Here is a 20,895-nt window from a genome sequence, read left to right on the forward strand (position 1 = left end):
CAGCAACTCCAACCCTGTGATCATAACCCAGAACCGGCTCAGCCAGCACCTGGGCATGTTCAACCGAGAGGTCAAGTCTGTCGACATTGGGAGACTGTTGAGTCAGGACCAGAAAGATAAGGTTGATGGAGACATTAATGAAAGCACAGCAGATGTGGAGAAGAACATCGACCCGAGGAGCATGGCTGTGGACCCCGACAACACACCAAGAATAGAATCCCAGGAAAACCTCGGGAATACGTCTCCAAAACTCATGGGGTCGGAAACAAAGACCCAGGTCATGGAACCTTCTTCAGACCTTCCGCAGACTAAAGACCAGGAAGACTGTATATTGTGCGGAGAGGACAGTAGTGTCCATTGCCCCACCACTCCAGCCAGCAGCGGAGCCACGACTCGCACGGCGGACAAGCAGGACATCCCTGTCCAGGAGGTAGCGGAGATGATCATCAAGACCCTCAACCCCCAGGTACTATTCCCGGGCCGGGACCTACTGAACGAAACACGGAAGTCCATAATGGAAAAGGTGACGCAGTACAGGACCTCCACTACATCAGCGAGGAGGAGGCTGGATTATAGCAGCACAGGTAAGGACCTCCGTGAGGGGGATCATTTTATAGAAGGGGAAATTAAATACATGTATAACACCCAGCGCTGTATACAGTAATATAACCCCCCAGCGCTGTATACAGTAATATAACCCCCAGCGCTGTATACAGTAATATAACCCCCAGCACTGTATACAGTAATATCCCCCAGCGCTGTATACAGTAATATAACCCCCCCAGTGCTGTATACAGTAATATAACCCCCAGCGCTGTATACAGTAATATAACCCCCCAGCGCTGTATACAGTAATATAACCCCCCCAGAGCTGTATACAGTAATATAACTCCCCAGCGCTGTATACAGTAATATAACCCCCAGCGCTGTATACAGTAATATCCCCCAGCACTGTATACAGTAATATAACCCCCCAGCGCTGTATACAGTAATATAACCCCCCCAGAGCTGTATACAGTAATATAACTCCCCAGCGCTGTATACAGTTATATAACCCCCAGCGCTGTATACAGTAATATAACCCCCAGCGCTGTATACAGTAATATAACCCCCAGCGCTGTATACAGTAATCTAGGTCTTGGTAGGAAGCTGTAACTTGTTCCTTGCCGTACCCATTGTGAGCCGTATTGATTTCCCGTGGAAAGCCGTGTCCAGCTCGGTTGGATCAATGTCCTTCTCACACGCAGAGGTAATGTTATCAGCCCTCGCGAAGCTCACGGTGCATCCTCCGGGATCAGCGAGGACCTGTTTGATGCGTGCTGTGTGTTCATTCTCTTGTAGTTAATGTCGATATCTGTGACGGTTCAGACTGGGGACCGATCTTCGAAGAAGGAACGGAAGACAGGAGTAGCGGAGCTGATCCACAGATCACAAAACCCGCGGAGCCAAAAACCTCCACCCCGTTCTTATCACCCTCTGGAGACAACGCCTCTCATACAATCACAAAGCGGGTGAGTCCATCGGGTTGAGAAAACAGATTTTGTAGAACCTTCTGGTTATCGTAAAGATTCCAAAACACCTGGTTCCTCCATTTGGCAGCTAAGATAATGCCGATATATCCATGTGCAGGGGTTCCCAAACACAACCAAAATGTGGTATTTTGGTAAAATAGCGATAAACCGGTATTTATGAGGAAGAGGGGCCGGGCACTGCTTTAATGAAGTGTTATGATGGTGGTGGGAGTAGGACAATGAGTTACCTTCTGATCTCTGTCCCATTCGCAGGCCTCTGATGCTCATTCTCTTAAGAAACCCACAGAGCTCTTCCACCAGCCGATAACCTTTGCTCCTGATTTTGACCGCCAGGGCTTGTATCGGTGCCGGCTTATGTATGATGCCGAAAGCCCGCGCATGTCCACATGGCCGAGGGCCGAGCTTGAGCTGGCGTTTGACAACAGGAGCAGATTGCAAAGGGACACAGAGAGCTTCCTGAAATCAATAAGGCAAAGAAAGATCCTTGATTCTCCCGGAACCGCCGGAAGACCCCAAGAGAAGTGGAAACGCACGCAGGACGATTTCCAAATATCGGCGCCCCACGCGACGTGTAGTCATCGGCACGGCAGCAGAAACCACTCGAGCCCAAACCTTTGGGAGTTCCCTGTTGGAGTACCCTTACAGGAGATCTTCCCTATTCCCGAGGCACAAGCAGGGCTAAAAATCAGACATGGGTCTGGTGGAGAAAACCAGACTGCGTATGATGTTCTGAGCAGTATCTGGAGTCACGATATCGACAGAAGTCCTCTTTCACAGATACCGGCCAATTTCCCCGATGTTTCCCCCAAACAGACGAGGCTTTGTTACGGTGATCGGAGTCGGCAGAGGGTGCTCTCTGGTGGCGAGTTCCACGCTTTCCGTGGACTTCCTCCGGGAGATTTTGAACCCCAGCCTTCTATTGGCCTTAGTGACTTCATGTTCGAGGATGGGGAAGGGCAACAACAGAGCGATGTCCAGAAACATGGTGCCCAGGGCCTGGAAACAGACATAAGGTTGCGGGAGGACCCACCGCCACCCACAACGCCGTCTCAGTGGGGAGGTATCTTTGAGGCCAGCCGTGATGAGCCATGGGGTCCCTCATCTGCTGTGAACATGGACAGTGTTGATAATGTCTGGAGCAGAGACTGGCGCCGCAGAGAGCAGTGGTCAGACCAGCTGCCTATAACGCTCTTCCCTCCGTCCGAGTCCTTGGAGCAGGAAAACCCATCCGTCAGTCTTCCATTTGAAAGGTCTTTCAGACAGACGCAGTTGAGCAGACTGAGCCCTGACAATTGGGTTTTCCCGAGAATGAAACTTTATTAGTTACGTTACCTCTGTGTAGATGTATCCAGCCCAGGCCACTGTGTGTTCCCATAAGCACTATATAGACTGGTTGTTCTCCCATAGCTCCACCTAAGCGTCCAATGAAGATCGGGTGCTGCCCCATACCTCCACCTGGGCCGTGTACCCAGTAGCCATTTCTTTTGGTCCAGCGATATAAGATCTGCCCCCTTGGGGTGGCACGACGGTATTAATGGTATCTTTTTTGTTGGGTTCTGGTGACATTAATGGTATCCGTCTGGGTGGCCTGCAGCGATATTATTAGATATGGCGTGGTAGTGATGTTAGGAGCGAAGCGTTATTAAAAATATCTTAAATACAGCTGAATCTCTGATTATTTTTATGCTCCTTCGGTAAATCTATTTTTTGCTCGGTGGCACTTCTTCTTTTCTCTGGATCGTTAGTGCTGGGGGGGGGAATCTAGATTTCCGCTAATAAATTCTCTATCACACATCTTTTTATTTACTGGTACCTTTTTTACATAGGAAAATCAGGCTATGGATAAAGGAAGCTCTCGGATGCGTAGCAGCCACGCACCGCGTCTACTTTCATTTCTTTTATGGAAAATGCTTATTCTCGGTTTTCTGGCCTCGACTCGACCACGACGCGTGATGTTTCAAAGAGCACTTTTCTGCATTCAAAAATGGGCTTTACAAACTGTTTTATTATAATTATTTGGGACGCTCCTTGCCTGTATCTCATTCGGGGCTAATTTTGCATTTTCTTTTTTGCATTAAGCGATTTGGATACTTTAGAAAAAAAAAATTGCACTATGTCACCCGACAGTAACGGCTCCTAAAGGTAACAGCTTGAAGACAAAATGAATCTGAAGACAAAAGAATGCTTGGCTGTTACTTCCAGGTCCGAAAAGTTCAATAGGATTTTTTTTCTCCTTATAGCCTTTGATGTCCGCTGGCAGTAAGTGGCAAAACTACTACTACAGATGCTGTGCAATCTCAGCCGTGACCGGGACCTCCGAGTATCACTCTGCACCCCCTGTTCCCTGTTGTTTTTTATTTGGACCTTTAGCTGTTTTTATAGGGTCTCAGGAAGCGCTTGCTTATGATGTCATAACCCAGTTCTACCAGTGTAGACAGATCTGTGTTTGCTCTCCAGTAGACCACCAGCAGAAGATCAAGCCGGGACCTAAAACCATGGCCACATAATGATGCTGTATGGTGGTCAACCTTTTGCCAACTCACAACATATTTATAATCCCTGTTTAACTATGTTTTGCATTTCTTCATCCTTCCCTATCTGCATTTTGCCCCCATTCGCTAGAACAGAACGCCAAACAGAGAAAAGAAACTGTTGCTACAACCTCAAAGAGAGAGAAACTCATTTGACAGGGAGACTAAAGGTCATGTTTGAAAATAATAAAAATAAAAGAGAATCACAAAGTTAAAATTATACCCGTGCCCGGTTATAACGCATTTATAACATATTCCAGAAACAGCAGAGCCGCGCAGGAAACTTCATAAAGAGCTGACAGATTTGAATATTGATAAAAGGAAAGGAATAGTGAATGAATGAATGAATGCATGAATGAATGAAAGTTGTGCATCGTTCCAGATGAAAAAACTCAAGGCACTACAAATATTAAACAAAATATCTGGCGATACATTCTTGCCACGTGCGGCTACCAGAAGTAATTTAAGTTTTTCTGTAGAACAAGGCCATGTTTGGCTACCGTACCAGATCAGGTGGCCCAGGCACAAGGCCGCGCATACACAGGGCAGTGATCTCCAATCTTTACCCGGCCAGTTGCCCTTAACTCATAAACAACTGGCCTGACCATTTAAATGCCCGCTTTTATAATTTCTAAACTTTAGAAATGATGATTTCCTTTAATTACGTTGAATGTAATATAATTTTTTATAGGAAACGTGCCACCTGGGCTCCTGCTGAGGAAGTGTGACTGCGGCCACGTGCCCTGACTTCCCTTTCCTTGGATAACCACGGACTATCAGCGATATATGCAGGTGGATTATATAATATACCCCCACGCTTTCTGTCGGACTGAAGAAAAGCACCAATTTACAGTAATTCCATTATTAGAACAATATCCCAACCACCAAAGGACACTTAATCCATGAGGCTCGTGCGACCCCCTTTAACCGAGGTACCGATAGTGAAACCCCCACACACACCATTGAAATGATGTGGCATTAACCGCACAGAACCTAACGTGCGGACCCCCAGAATTCCTAAATGTCCTTTAATGGAGCAGCTTGAATGTTGAGAGGTTCTGCGCAGGTAGACGGCTGGCCGTCGGGTGGCCGATGGACGTGTCCTTATCCACCCTGGAGAGGGGAACGTGGGTATCAGCTCCATCACAATTAAAAAGGGAAATTAACTGTAATTAACCCCCACTTTCTCTATCCTTACTAACGAGATGGTGGGCTACCATGCATCCCCCCAGACCCCCTAACACTACTCTGGCTCATGGCATCCATTGTGTGGCTTCTACAAAACTCCTAAGTTTTCCTTTAGGAATAAAAATTGGAGTTTGGGTTGATCTTTACTTTTTTTTATAAAACGTATATTTCTTATTTCCTTTCCTTAATGCCACGATTTTTGCGTTCCTTAAATATTTAGAAGTAAAAAGAAATACCGGAGGGTTATTGATTAACAAAAAGATGCCAAGCTTATCACCATAGCAACCAATAGAATGTTTCAATCATCGTTTTTTTTTTATTACGATAGAGTTGGTTGCTATGGCGATAAGAGCACTTTCAACCATTGCATCATTACTTTTTATACATCCGCCCCCCCCCGGGGGGTTTATAGTTTGATTAGTGGATAAATGTGGCCGTACATTTTATTTCCCCCCCTTGTTTGTGATAAAAAGGTAGGCTTAGAAGCGCGAATATTTAAATCGTTTTGGAATTTTTGGGCTGTTTTATTAGAAAATGCCATTTTTATTTCAGAATTAAAGAGTTAAATCGACAATCGACAATCGTTTGCGGATTCTATGAAAATCCAGCAGGGATTCGACAATCAAAGCCTAAATCCCGAAGATAAATCACCGCCTGCTTTATTACTCCAACCTGCCGGGGATTCCGGAACAATCCATGCGGACGGAACAAAAGGCATTAACGCGTATAAACACAGAGATGAAAAAAAGCTTTTAACTGATCCTTGGCTCAAAACGCATGAAAACAAACGATGCCAACGGCCAGAGGAACCCCCCCCGGCAACCGAGACCAAAAAAATGCCCCAAATAAATGATATTAGATACCCAGATCCTACAGAGATTAGAGAGGCGGTTTATTGTCCCTGCACCCGCACTTGGGGGTCTCGACAGGAGTTTTCCGAGGCAGCTTTCACCACCGAAAGGGACCTCTCAATTCTGTAGGTATTGGGGCCGCCCAGGGGCCATGAATGTTGGTACTAACGAGGAGGGAAAAAAATGCATCCTGGGGAAGGCTTTGGTCTAGGAGTGGTGATAGCTGTGCCTGCCCTGTACCTTCTGACCCTACTGAAGACCATGGAAGGAACCCAAGGTCCACGAGGTGTCTCGTTCCCAAGCCCAATGACTACAATCCTCACACGGCCTATAAAGGGCTTTGTGTTTTTGAAATCTCTTGATAATTTAGAACATTTCCGGATTAAATTGATTAGCACACATCGATAAACATGCACTTTTAATGTGGATCCCTTGAAGGAGTACCAGGGCATCCAAAAATCTGAGAAGACCTTCAAACAAACGTCCAAATGCTATGAATGATCAATAATGTTTTTATTAAATCAAATCGGATATCACTGATTAAGAACACAATCTAGCAACAAAACACAATTTTCAAGTCTTTTTAATTATAGAAACACGTCAAACGTTATATGTTAGTAGATTACGTTTCCCCTGGTCATGTTCAGCCCCAGGTAGTCCTACAACACAGCTCCTTGGCTCATGAAGACCTCACCTAAAGATGATGGGGTAAGATACCTGATTTTTTTGGATATTGTGTAAAAACTTAATAGAATTCATATTTCTGACTGTGGATACCGCGCTGTTTAAGGGTTTACACACTTAATATTTGGGCTTTAAAGGTCTGGCCACCTGACTCCACACGCTTAGGACATTTTAAAGCTGGAGAGACAGGCGGCAGACGTGTGCTTGGTGTGGTCATATTTTCACATATGTGTTTCCAGGTTCTACAGCATCTGAGAACTTTCCCATTTGTCGTTTAAAAGCAGAGTAAACCGTTCTAAACAAAGAGATCAGGCACTTTTTTCATCCATAAAGATCCCGTCATGCACAGTGACCTCTGGAGAGTCAATGCCTTTCAAAGCTTTTATAAGCTTCGCCCAGAAGAGCTTTTCTGCTTCCGGTTCAGACGGCCAACTAATGTAGGTCTTCTTCAACATCACCTTCCTCATCCTGTGATAGGTGGAGAGCTCCCTATCTGGGATATTGTCCAAGAATATGAGGACCAGGACATCCCTCATCTCATCAAACAGCTTGTAGCTGGCCAACTGCATCTCCAGAGAGCACCATTCGCTGCGGAGGTAGTTCCGACTGACCACACAGATGGTCTTCCGGCTGTTGTGGATGCTGTCCACGATGTTGTCGATGATGTCCCTTCCCAACTGAAAGTCTCGATGGTGAAGGCAAAGTCGGAAAGCAGAGGAAGGATCGCAGTTCTCTAACGTTGGCAACATCTTATTGAAGACCCAGTGTTCATCGTTGGTGTTATAAGAAACGAACGCGTCGTATTTGTATATTTCCTTGTCTGATTTCCATCTCTCGTGCAACCAGGCGATGAAGAGAAAGTAATTGTATTTGATGCGCCAGTAGGATTTGCTGTAGACGATGGGGATTATTATGAAGAGCAACAAGCTGGGAAAGGAACAAGAGAAAAGTTGCACTTTGATCTTCATGTCACAGACTTGGGCATCGAACTCATGAAAGTAAGAGGTGGGTTTGCCGGGACACGTCAGGTTATAGGGATACACGACCTGCACTTGAGGTTGGTACAACCACCTTTGGAGCTCTTGGTTGTTGCAGGTGCAGGTGAGGGGGCATTTGCGAAGGTCTACGTATTTCAAGCTGGTCATGGTTTTTAAGACTTTGACGTTGATATGCTTCAAAGCATTTTTGGTCAACTGAAGTTTTCGCAGTTTGGTGAGATTGGAGAAGACGTCGAGGGTCAACGTCTGGAGACCAATATTTTCCAAGTTCAATACCCTCAGGTTCGTGAGATTCTTGAAAATACCGTCGGGGAGATTTCGGATGCCGTTGCAGTCGTCGGCCAAAGTCAAGAACGTCAGTTGACTGAGTTCATCAAACACATCAGCGTTGAGAATCGAAATCTTGTTTTGTGCCAGATAAAGAGATTTTAAGGAAGTCAGACCTTTAAAGAACCCTTGTGGGAGGACTGTGAGACCATACGGCTGCTGATTCTGGAGTTTCAAGTCATATAGTTTCTGAAGCCTATAGAAAGGCGAGGCGTGTTCCTTCGACGACTCAAAACTAAGCTGGTTACACACGAGGTCCAAGACCCTCAGTGTGGTCTCCACATCACGGAAAGTGTAGCTGCTGATCGTCTTAATATTATTCTTATCCAGATACAGTTTGGTGAGGTTTTGCAGACCCCGAAAAGAATTATTTTTCAGCCCGGTTATCTTGTTGCCTCCGAGATCCAAGATTTGAAGATTGCCCAAACTCTGGAAGACGTTCTGGAAGATGACGGACAATCTGTTGTTCCTGAGATTAAGAACCCGGAGTTCCGTTAAACCCAGAAACGTGCTTTTATACAGGTCCGTGATCAGGTTATTGTCCAGACGCAATGTCTTCAGGCGTCTGAGGCCATTAAAAGCGTTATTCTCCAGAAAGATGAGATTGTTGATGTTGAGTTGCAGCTCTTCCACGTTGGGTGCGTAGCTAAAAGCATGCGCGTTGACGGACCAGATCCTATTGTAACGGAAAGATATGTAAGCCAGTTTTGGGAAGGTTTTTTTGTTTTTACAGTTTTTCAACTGTTTCAGAAGGTTGTGTTCCACAGTCAAGCGTACAAGTTCCGTCTGATTCATAAACTCCAAGCATTGTAAGTTCTTCAGCCTGTTTCTGGACAAATCCAGCACGCCCGTCACGTTACAGCTCATAGGAGTCTTGGGGTCTACAACCTTGATTGTATTTGCGGCGAGGGTAAGCGTGTTCAGCGAGACCCCCCTCAGATAACGGCACAATCGAGATAATTTGGAACAATCGTTTAGGTGCAGTCCGGAATAATCGATCCTGTTTAGCGGCACGGCAGTATTCTTTATAAACTGAAAGATGTTGAAATACTTATTAAAAGCCACGGTCAAGTACCCTATTTTCCCGAAGCTCAGCGGCAGCAAGGAAGACGTGGTCAGGTTGTTGTAAGAGAGGTCGAGGTGAGAGACGTTGACGAAAAAGTCCCGGTGGCAGTTTAATTCCTGTAGCTGGTTCGCACAAAGAAAAAGTTGAGACAGCGAGGGGGGGAGACCGCGGCTGTGATTGAGGGTCCGGAAATGGTTTTCGCACACGAAGAGAGAACGAAGCCTCGGCAAAGGCTGAAGGGACCCCAGAAACTCATCGAAGCTCTTCAGACGATTGCAGGACAAGTTGAGGAGCTCTAGACGTACGAGAGGCTCAAACACTTCCACGTGGATGGAGACGAGGGCGTTTCTGTCCAGACGGAGCTGCGTCAGGTTGTGAAGTCCTCGGAACGTCCCTCGGAAGAGTCTAGAAAGGTTGTTGGACGACAGGTTCAGCGTGTTTAAAGAGTTCAATTGATCAAACGCGCCGGGAACGATGTTGCTCAGGTTGTTGCTGTCCAAGCGTAACATCTCCAGCTCGGTCATGTGGGTGAAGCTCCTGGGCGGCAGCGACCGGACTCGGTTGTTTGATACGTTGAGACTCTTGGTGTTGTTCGGAAGGTCAGACACGGCGCTGCGTATGTCCAGCAGGACGCGGTGCACACAGGTATAGCTTTCGGGGTCGTCGATGTCTTGTATGCAGTTCCTAAACCCATAACCGGCTACAAACGCAACAAAGAGGATTCCAAACGGCCAGACGACCCGGAAGGACTTCATCGCTGGGTCATAAACCGCCAGGCCTTCATCTGCTGGGGATGTTTCGGTCAGAAGAACGCGATCGTCACGAGGAGCTGGCTGACTTCCGCGATACTCTGGACAATGTCCTGTTGGAGACAAAGACAGGGACATCACCTGGAGTCCGATGTGCGCTTCAGATACAACGTATTTAAACAGAAAGCAGATACATTTTCAATGATTTGGATTAAAGAATTTTCACATTGACTGTGACATGTATTATATTATAACGTGTCACAGAAATCACAGAAAGAGAAGGAATATATACCGTATTTTTCGCTCCATAAGACGCAGTTTTTTTCCTCCCAAAGTAGGATGAAAAATCAGCCGCGTCTTATGGAGCGAAGATGCAGGCAGGGAGGGGGGGGGGGGCAACGATATACCGTGTTTATCGGCGTATAACACGCACTTTTTTAACTAAAATCCGGAGCTTAAACCCTACCTGCGTGTTATACGCCGATAAATCCGGGGGTCGCAACTGAGGCAGGCGGCGGCGGCGGCGGCGGCGGCCGCCAGCAGAGGAGTCCTGGATTTCTGCCAGTCAGGGGGGCCCAAGGGGTGCCGAGCGGTTGCTGAAGACAACCGCTCGGCAACTCTCGGGCCCCCCTGCCTGACAGATATACAGGAATCCTTTGCTGGCGGCGGCCGCCGCCACTGCCGCCTGCCTCAGCGCTTCAACTCCTGTGTTGGAAGCGTTTGTCTCGGGTGCCGGCGCTTTACGCTGGGCGCCGGCATATGACGTCAGACGCCGGCGCTCAGCAGTGAAGCGCCGGCACCCGAGACAAACGCCTCACGCTTCCAACACAGGAGTTTAAGGTAAGTGACCGGGGCGGGGGGGGGAGATCCTGAGAAGGGGGGGTTAGGGAGTTAGAGGGGAGATACTGAGAAGGGGGGTTAGGGAGGGAGGTCTTACTGTGTGTGTCTTACTGTGTGTGTGTGTGTGCGTCTCACTGTGTCTGTGTGTGTCTTACTGCGTGTGTCTTACTGTGTTCATAGCTTATTCAGTTATTGTAATAAATATTTTAGCCCATTTTTTAGCTCAAAATATTTTTTCCTTTTTTTTCTCCTCTAAAATCTAGGTGCGTCTTATCAGCAGGTGCGTCTTATAGAGCGAAAAATACGGTACATCAGCCAACACTGTATACAGTGCTGGGGGTAATATTACTGTATACAGCGCTGGGGGTTATATTACTGTACACAGCGCTGGGGGTTATATTACTGTATACAGGGCTGGGGGGTTATATTACCGTATACAGCGCTGGGGGGTTATATTACTGTATACAGCGCTGGGGGTTATATTACTGTATACAGCGCTGGGGGTTATATTACTGTATACAGTGCTGGGGGTAATATTACTGTATACAGCGCTGGGGGTTATATTACTGTATACAGCGCTGGGGGTTATATTACTGTATACAGTGCTGGGGGGTTATTACTGTATACAGCGCTGGGGGTTATATTACTGTATACAGTGCTGGGGGTAATATTACTGTATACAGCGCTGGGGGTTATATTACTGTATACAGTGCTGGGGGTTATATTACTGTATACAGTGCTGGGGGGTTATTACTGTATACAGTGCTGGGGGTTATATTACTGTATACAGTGCTGGGGGTTATATTACTGTATACAGCGCTGGGGGTTATATTACTGTATACAGTGCTGGGGGTTATATTACTGTATACAGCGCTGGGGGTTATATTACTGTATACAGTGCTGGGGGGTTATATTACTGTATACAGCGCTGGGGGTTATATTACTGTATACAGCGCCGGGGGTTATTACTGTATACAGCACTGGGGGTTATATTAATGTATACAGCGCTGGGGGGTTATATTACTGAATACAGTGCTGGGGGTTATATTACTGTATACAGCGCTGGGGGTTATATTACTGAATACAGTGCTGGGGGTTATATTACTGTATAAAGCGCTGGGGGTTATATTAATGTATACAGCACTGGGGGTTATATTATTTTATACAGCACTGGGGGTTATATTACTGTATACAGCGCTGGGGGGTTATATTACTGTATACAGTGCTGGGGGTTATATTACTGTATACAGCGCTGGGGGTTATATTACTGTATACAGCGCTGGGGGGGTTATATTACTGTATACAGCGCTGGGGGGTTATTACTGTATACAGCGCTGGGGGGTTATATTACTGTATACAGCCCTGGGGGTTATATTACTGTATACAGCGCTGGGGGTTATATTACTGTATACAGTGCTGGGGGTTATATTACTGTATACAGCGCTGGGGGTTATATTACTGTATACAGCACTGGGGGTTATATTAATGTATACAGCGCTGGGGGTTATATTACTGAATACAGTGCTGGGGGTTATATTACTGTATACAGCGCTGGGGGTTATATTACTGAATACAGTGCTGGGGGTTATATTACTGTATACAGCGCTGGGGGTTATATTAATGTATACAGCACTGGGGGTTATATTATTTTATACAGCACTGGGGGTTATATTACTGTATACAGCGCTGGGGGGTTATATTACTGTATACAGTGCTGGGGGTTATATTACTGTATACAGCGCTGGGGGTTATATTACTGTATACAGCGCTGGGGGGGTTATATTACTGTATACAGCGCTGGGGGGTTATTACTGTATACAGCGCTGGGGGGTTATATTACTGTATACAGCCCTGGGGGTTATATTACTGTATACAGCGCTGGGGGGTTATATTGCTGTATACAGCGCTGGGGGTTATATTATTGTATACAGCACTGCATTATTACCTCCTGGATAGCCGCATTTCTTTCACATTTATATATTTTGTATTTATTTTATCATTTTTGTCAATAGTTTTCCACTAATGCCTGAGTTGGCAGGAGGGCTGCAGTTTCATCTCTCTGACTTCACTTTAAATTACAAAGAACCAACTCCAGTGAGCTTCTGTGCCGAGAATAGCTCTGTGACTGAACTACACATTATGCAGGGCTGGCTCAGCTGACAATTTATCCAGGACGAGGATTTCTAAAGCATTGTGAATTCAGACAGTTGAAACTTAGAATCGGCCCCCGTCGGCCCCCCGCCTAGTCGCCCGTTTCTCCTGCTGTAAAGACTTAAACCTTAGATTCAGGAGCCGTATGTCTATCCCGTTTAATACCCCTCACTGTATTACCCTCTACCACCTCTGCTGGAAGGCCATTACACATCCACCTTCTCCGTAAAGTCAAACCTAACATTACATCTAAACCCCAAGTTTCCTGCAAACTCCTGCTTCATTCACTAAGCTCTTAAAATGACAGAAAAGCCGTACCGTGTCCTGCGTGACATCGCCCGCCGTCCTGCTTCCCGGTCGCGTGAGTAAAAGACTGCTGTGCTCTTTATAGCAAAAATGGGGAAGTCGCAGTCTGAACGCTTCTGCCCAACTCCCACCGAGCGACAGAAAGTCAAGCGTCTGCGCTCAGCAGCTGCCCCAGGCTTCTTGTCAATGCCCCAGTTGGGGGCAGACGGATCGCACTCTATTAGAAGCTACCGCCCTGGGGCACCTGCCAGGGGCCACATCTGGAACTTTCTGTAAAATTCCGTCGGTAGAACTTTGATATTTACCGATACTTTCAGTGTTTGTTCCCTCGCAGGCATCCAGAAAATCCCTCACATACGCATAGCTGCCAACAGTCCCGAGTTCCATCTCACACCCAGATAAACTTATATTTTGCTGTTTTTTTGTTTTTCTAGATTTTGCCCCATAATATGATGTTTCCAGGCACCTGCATATCAGCCATTTCTCGCTCTGTTATCATACTGCCTGTGGGGAACAACAGAATGGCTCAGTCTTAATCACCCAGCTGGACTCTCTGACTAACGAAAGTCTATGGAGGAACGGACTTCATTAGCATCGCCGTAAAGCATCAGCTGAGTGCTGTGCCAGAGCCTTTAAGAATGTCTTGTGTTAAAATATCACGTTATGCTTTCATTTACCAAAATAATATAAATGACACATTTTACGAGGATTTACAACCTCAATATTTTTTCCGTTTCTCTAAGAAATGAAACTTCCCCTTTTTAAACGCGGCCGTGCCGTTTTCGGTCACCTGATGCAGAGATCTTACTACGTTTTAGGTTTTGCAGACGTCATTAACCTGGTCTTACATTTCGTTGGGTTTGCATCTTTTTAGCCAAGCTGAGATTACACTTGGGCCCCCGGCGTACTTAACCCTTTCAGTTACTTTAAAGGCTGGTTCTAGGCGTCAAGGGGCCCCTTAAAACAGCCCAAATGGGGTGAGACGGCTCATTCTGCGCCTCCTAACGGCACCTCAACTCTAGGACACCCTTAAATAACTTTTGAAACAGCCAATGAGGGGCACACGTTTTGGGGGTGTGGTCAGAGGCGTGGTTAGAGCGGGTCTTTAAATTTTTGAAGTTATTTATGGAATTGATTAATGTGCTCAGACAACATCAACATATATAATATTTATATATAAGACAATAATATATTTTTCATTAATAAACAATTTTTCTGCAGTTTTGAACGTAAAATGTAAACATAAACAGTATTTAAAAAAATATATATTTTTCAAATGTTTTTGTTCTTTTTTTTTTTCATTGGTCCCCTCCGTCCATGTGCAGTGCTCCTCGTAGGCGAGGTCTGGATGCACTTCTTATTAGAAAATAAGGAATTAGACCCCCAGCCTGGTGGCTACGTCTGGAATGGCCCCCGATGTAAGTGTGAGGCCCATGGAATCTTCAGACCCTGTATCCAGTCTGCGTTACATCTCTATACACATTCTTAGTCCTCCCCGATCCTCTATAGGTGCAGGAAACGTTCCTAGCCGTGGGTGAAGACATTGCCCTGTACTGTTATGTGATGTATTATTGCTTGGTATGTTCTGTTGGCTTGATGTACAACGCTACTGAATGTGACAGCGCTATATCAATCAATATTAATGAAAACAACAGGAAGAACTCAGCCTGGAAATTTTCTGTTTATAAAGTTTTTTATATATATTTTTTGCCAAGTTTCTTCCCCAGTACCCAGACCCCCTACCCCATCCTGTACCCAGACCCCCTGCCCCCATCCTGTACCCAGACCCCCTGCCCCATCCAGTACCCAGACCCCCTACCCCATCCAGTACCCAGACCCCCTACCCCATCCAGTACCCAGACCCCCTACCCCATCCAGTACCCAGACCCCCTGCCCCATCCTGTACCCAGACCCCCTGCCCCATCCTGTACCCAGACCCCCTACCCCATCCAGTACCCAGACCCCCTGCCCCATCCTGTACCCAGACCCCCTACCCCATCCAGTACCCAGACCCCCTGCCCCATCCTGTACCCAGACCCCCTGCCCCATCCAGTACCCAGACCCCCTGCCCCATCCAGTACCCAGACCCCCTGTACCCAGACCCCCTGCCCCCATCCTGTACCCAGACCCCCTACCCCAACCTGTACCCAGACCCCCTGCCCCATCCAGTACCCAGACCCCCTGCCCCATCCTGTACCCAGACCCCCTGCCCCCATCCTGTACCCAGACCCCCTACCCCATCCTGTACCCAGACCCCCTGCCCCATCCAGTACCCAGACCCCCTACCCCATCCAGTACCCAGACCCCCTGCCCCATCCTGTACCCAGACCCCCTGCCCCCATCCTGTACCCAGACCCCCTACCCCATCCAGTACCCAGACCCCCTGCCCCATCCAGTACCCAGACCCCCTACCCCATCCAGTACCCAGACCCCCTACCCCATCCAGTACCCAGACCCCCTACCCCATCCAGTACCCAGACCCCCTGCCCCATCCTGTACCCAGACCCCCTTCCCCCATCCTGTACCCAGACCCCCTGCCCCATCCTGTACCCAGACCCCCTGCCCCATCCAGTACCCAGACCCCCTGCCCCATCCAGTACCCAGACCCCCTGCCCCATCCTGTACCCAGACCCCCTGCCCCATCCAGTACCCAGACCCCCTACCCCCATCCTGTACCCAGACCCCCTACCCCATCCAGTACCCAGACCCCCTGCCCCATCCAGTACCCAGACCCCCTGCCCCATCCTGTACCCAGGCCCCCTACCCCCATCCTGTACCCAGACCCCCTTCCCCCATCCTGTACCCAGACCCCCTGCCCCATCCTGTACCCAGACCCCCTGCCCCATCCAGTACCCAGACCCCCTGCCCCATCCTGTACCCAGACCCCCTGCCCCCATCCTGTACCCAGACCCCCTACCCCATCCAGTACCCAGACCCCCTGCCCCATCCAGTACCCAGACCCCCTACCCCATCCAGTACCCAGACCCCCTACCCCATCCAGTACCCAGACCCCCTACCCCATCCAGTACCCAGACCCCCTGCCCCATCCAGTACCCAGACCCCCTACCCCATCCAGTACCCAGACCCCCTACCCCATCCAGTACCCAGACCCCCTACCCCATCCAGTACCCAGACCCCCTGCCCCATCCTGTACCCAGACCCCCTTCCCCCATCCTGTACCCAGACCCCCTGCCCCATCCTGTACCCAGACCCCCTGCCCCATCCAGTACCCAGACCCCCTGCCCCATCCAGTACCCAGACCCCCTGCCCCATCCTGTACCCAGACCCCCTGCCCCATCCTGTACCCAGGCCCCCTACCCCCATCCTGTACCCAGACCCCCTTCCCCCATCCTGTACCCAGACCCCCTGCCCCATCCTGTACCCAGACCCCCTGCCCCATCCAGTACCCAGACCCCCTGCCCCATCCTGTACCCAGACCCCCTGCCCCATCCAGTACCCAGACCCCCTACCCCCATCCTGTACCCAGACCCCCTACCCCATCCAGTACCCAGACCCCCTGCCCCATCCAGTACCCAGACCCCCTGCCCCCATCCTGTACCCAGGCCCCCTACCCCCATCCTGTACCCAGACCCCCTGCCCCATCCTGTACCCAGACCCCCTACCCCCATCCTGTACCCAGACCCCCTGCCCCATCCAGTACCCAGACCCCCTACCCCATCCAGTACCCAGACCCCCTGCCCCATCCTGTACCCAGACCCCCTGCCCCATCCAGTACCCAGACCCCCTGCCCCCCCCCCCTGTACCAGAGCCCTCTTTCCCCGTCAGTACATTTGCCCCTCTCCCTTCGTCCCCCCAGCCCCCGTGTCTCCGCAGTGCTCGCCCCCGTGTCCCGTGCCCGCGCTCTGCTCGGTTCTCCCGGTGCCGCCTCCTCTCCCAGTCCCCGGAGCTGCTGCTTGTGCCTCTGCTGCCCGCGGTGAGATCTGCCCCTAGCCGGGTATCTGCTCATCACCCTGCGGGTCACCCCACCCAGATCTGCCGCATTCACCCCTCGGCATCCCCTCTCTGCCTGCGGTCTCCTTTTACCGGCCCCGGTTGTACGCTGCCCACGCAGCCCCTCCTCGGGTCCCCTCTCCCAGGGTCCGGAGATGGGGCCCCCAGCGGGCCCCGGGCTGCTCCTGCTCTTCCTCGGCTGCCTGCGGATCGGCTCTTCCAAGTATGTGCGGGGCAACCTGAGCACCAAGGAGGTAAGTGAGTGAGTGAGTGTATGAGTGTGTGAATGTGTATGAGTGTGAATATGTGTGTGAATGTGTGTGTGAATGTGTATGAGTGTGAATATGTGTGTGTGTATGTGAGTGTGAATGTGTGTGTGAATGTGTATGAGTGTGAATGTGTGTGTGTGAATGTGTATGAGTGTATGAGTATAAATATGTGTGTGGAGGGGGGGTGAAGGGTAGATGGGGTGCTTGTGCAGTGCTGAGAGCTGAATGTACTGTATACAGGGGGGCAGATAACTGTATATATATATATAGAGAGAGAGGGGGGTGGTACATTGTATATACTCTGTTGATATAATATATATTAATCATATTCCTGGCCCCCGTGGCCCCCGTGCAGGATGAGCCCCACTGCATATTTGTGAGTCTGTCTGCATCTGCATCTGCATTAACCCCGCGTTTACTGGCCGTATTGCGCTTTCTGTGTATAATAAAGGGGCAGATGACGGCCGCTGGCACCGGGCTGTCGCTGTGTGATGGGGTAAGGCTGACAGCGGCCCAACGGCCAACACTTACCTGGCCCCACCATGTCTTAGATTCAGGAGCCGTATGTCTGTCCTATGTGTGTCTAATACCCTCACTGTATTACCCTCTACCACCTCTGCAGGGAGGCTGCTCCACTTATCTACCACGTCAGGTGATCCAGGCTAGTGATTTCCAATCAGCCACAAAGCTTGATTATGCGCTCCCAGTCCGTGGCCATAACTACAACTCCCCGGCTACCTGGATGTTTTTTTATGGGGCCCCAAACACCCCCTATTTTGCTGCTGGGTACAAACTGCTTCCTGCACATTGATTGGTTGTGCTGATGAGTTATGGGCCCCTTTTTGCCACATGATGAGTTTCAATCACGGCCGATACGGGGCCCTTTCCTGCCATGGCCTCCATACTGTATCGATCGGCTACCCCCGGCCCTTTCATCACCTGATGGTTAAATGACTCTGTGAGATAGTCGTCCACACGTGGTTAAGCAGCGCATGTTTGTGTCATATTATGCCTGGCCCCCCTTGGGAACAGAGGTCTCCCGCTGGTGACACGAAGTCTGTCTGTTCCACACGTTTACAGCACGGAAGACACAACCTGCCGGCAGATCGGCCCCCGTCTAGTCGCCCGCTTCTCCTGCTGTAAAGAGTAAAGACTCAAGCCTTAATCAGTCGTTGGTCTCGTCTTAGATTCAGGAGCCGTATGTCTATCCCATGCATGTTTAATACCCTCACTGTATTACCCTCTACCACTTCTGCTGGGAGGCTGTTCCACTTATCTTCCACTCTCTCCAAAAATCAACCAAAATACCCTTTTTGCTTGAAGAACGTGATTCAGAACGGACTTAACTAATGCATATGATACCTTTATATACAGAGAATGGAATCGGCATGTCAGAAGCTTCTTCCGTTCCTACGGCAACCACCTATCGCGCCTTCTTTTTTGTGTCACATGACAATTAAGTGTTCCCAGTATAAACATGATTAAGGCAAACTTTTCTGTGATTAAAGAATTATTTCTGGGACCAGGAAGGATGTTTCTTTATCACTATAACGAGGAACTAGACTCCGTTAACCCATTGTTTACCAGAATGCCTGTGTCGGGCTTATGCGATTAACCCTTCAGAGGAAAGAAGAAAACGTCTTCAATGATAAGGATCTAGAGTCTGTTCTATCAGCGATGGGAAGGAAGGGGTTAAAGAGCCTCTTTCTGGCATGTAACCGAGACATTGCCAGTTGATCCTCGGTCTGAATTATTTACTATTAACGGCTGCAGAGTCCCCGGCCCCCCGGTTCAAGATTTCCGGCGGTCAGATAAAAAAAAAAAGGGATGACACTGATATAGTGATATTGAGTACTTGCCCTCTATGGTGTGATTCTGACATCACCCCCGGGGTATTAAAACTGAGCCCATGGGCGTTGAGCTGGGGCAGATACCATTCAAATGTTCAAGGGCATCACAGATCTTTTGCATAGCTACCAACAGTCCAGGTGTTTCTGAGACAGTCCCAATTAGAACATTTGTCAGGTAGAGATATGACATCACCTGTGTCGAGACAGGGATTTCCGCTGTGAGGCAGCTGGCCTACTTTTTGCTTTTTCCATCCATTTCTTTACCCTCCACCTGGGAACTGGTGGCACCAGAGAAAGCGTGATGGAAACCTAGGCAGCAGCTGTACTGGGCAAGGTGGCCCTAGGGGCCATCAGCGGCCCCTATTGCTTAGGGACTGTTGCCGTTTAATACAGGCTGCGGAAAAGGAGAAAAGCATTCCTTACCCTATCCAAAATACCATTGGTGGTGACATCATGCATCAAAGTCTGACCATAGTCTATAGCAGCCGTATGATGTCATTCTCAGACCCTAGTGGCCCCTTCCACTCCCGATGGACGGATTTATCATGAAACGTAGTTTGCTTCAATAAAGGGAAAGTTCTCCATTAGGCATCCCCCGGCCCCCTCATCGCCAGCCCGGGCCGGAGCAGAGATATACCGGTATGTCCTAATTCTACGCAGAAGTCTCCAATAAGTGGTTTGGAGGAACCTCACCAACGAAATCCGATCTACAGGCCAAACTTTTTGGTGGAAAACAACTTTTTTAGAATCTTTTTTTCCACCGGTTAGCGCTTTGACTTGCGTCTTTGTGATCCTTCTCGTCTGCCGTGTCCCTCTTCCGGGTTGATTCCGTCTTTGTGTCTTTCACCTTGGTTGACCTTGTGAAACTAGAAACTGTATCACGAGTCAGAGTCCGTCCCACTTGATCTAGTTGAGCTTCTCTTTGTTTCCCCATAAAAGACGTTGGAAGAACAGTCTAGAATAAAGAAGGCGAAATCCTTTTATGACTTTTATGGAACGTCTCCATCCGACCCTGACCCTAGATGGAGGTCTACGCAGGCCTGGGCTCTAGCTGTGGAGTTTGGGGAAGCTCCTCAGGTTGATGAGGTTCCCTACATGACATGCCAAGAATATGACGAGTTGTATCAGCCGTGTTCTGTCTTGGTCAAGCCGACGGGTGGCCTAGGGTTCTAGAACTTTGGGAGCTATTTTATTTCTAAAGTTCCAAGATATTTCGTGATGATGTCATCATAGCTCTCTTTGGTTGACAAAATAATAGCGCCATCATCTCCTAAAACGTAACCGACCCAATGAGATGTATTCTACCACCCTAGACGTAAGATAGAAATGCAGACTCGTTGGTCCGTGTCTGGCAGATGGAACATTCCGTGTGGAGTATAGTTAATTATTTATTGGATGGTAGACTTGTTGATGATCACCATTTAATTAGGGCCAAACCATCTGCTCGGGGCGGAGTCTGTAATAGGATATAGCAATAACCCTAGGAATCTATACGTTGCGGTGCGATCGCTCTAAGTTATCTTCTGATGTCTTCATGAGGGCGTCCCTTTAATCCTCGAGGTTTTCTGAACGGGCTGGAAGAACATACTTACCGAAGGTCTC

The 20,895-nt window shown here is 48.7% G+C and overlaps 1 protein-coding gene across 1 annotated transcript; it reads right to left on the reverse strand.

Moving 5' to 3' along the window:
- Nucleotides 1-7,094: 7,094 nt before the first annotated feature.
- On the reverse strand, nucleotides 7,095-10,064 carry LOC149275592 (uncharacterized). Its single transcript, XM_089504579.1, has one exon. The coding sequence runs from the start codon at nucleotides 10,062-10,064 to the stop codon at nucleotides 7,095-7,097; it is 2,970 nt and encodes a 989-aa protein (XP_089360705.1).
- Between the last annotated feature and the right edge of the window lie 10,831 nt (nucleotides 10,065-20,895).

This window comes from Sceloporus occidentalis, unplaced genomic scaffold, assembly GCF_023333645.1.
Source record: "Sceloporus occidentalis isolate IW3139 unplaced genomic scaffold, rSceOcc1.0.p SCAF_279, whole genome shotgun sequence".
Taxonomy (NCBI): Eukaryota; Metazoa; Chordata; class Lepidosauria; order Squamata; family Phrynosomatidae; genus Sceloporus; species Sceloporus occidentalis.

What these genes read in the sequence shown, in the direction of transcription:
- LOC149275592 (XM_089504579.1), bottom strand. Translation starts at nt 10,064, where the DNA reads ATGTCCCTGTCTTTGTCTCCAACAGGACATTGTCCAGAGTATCGCGGA.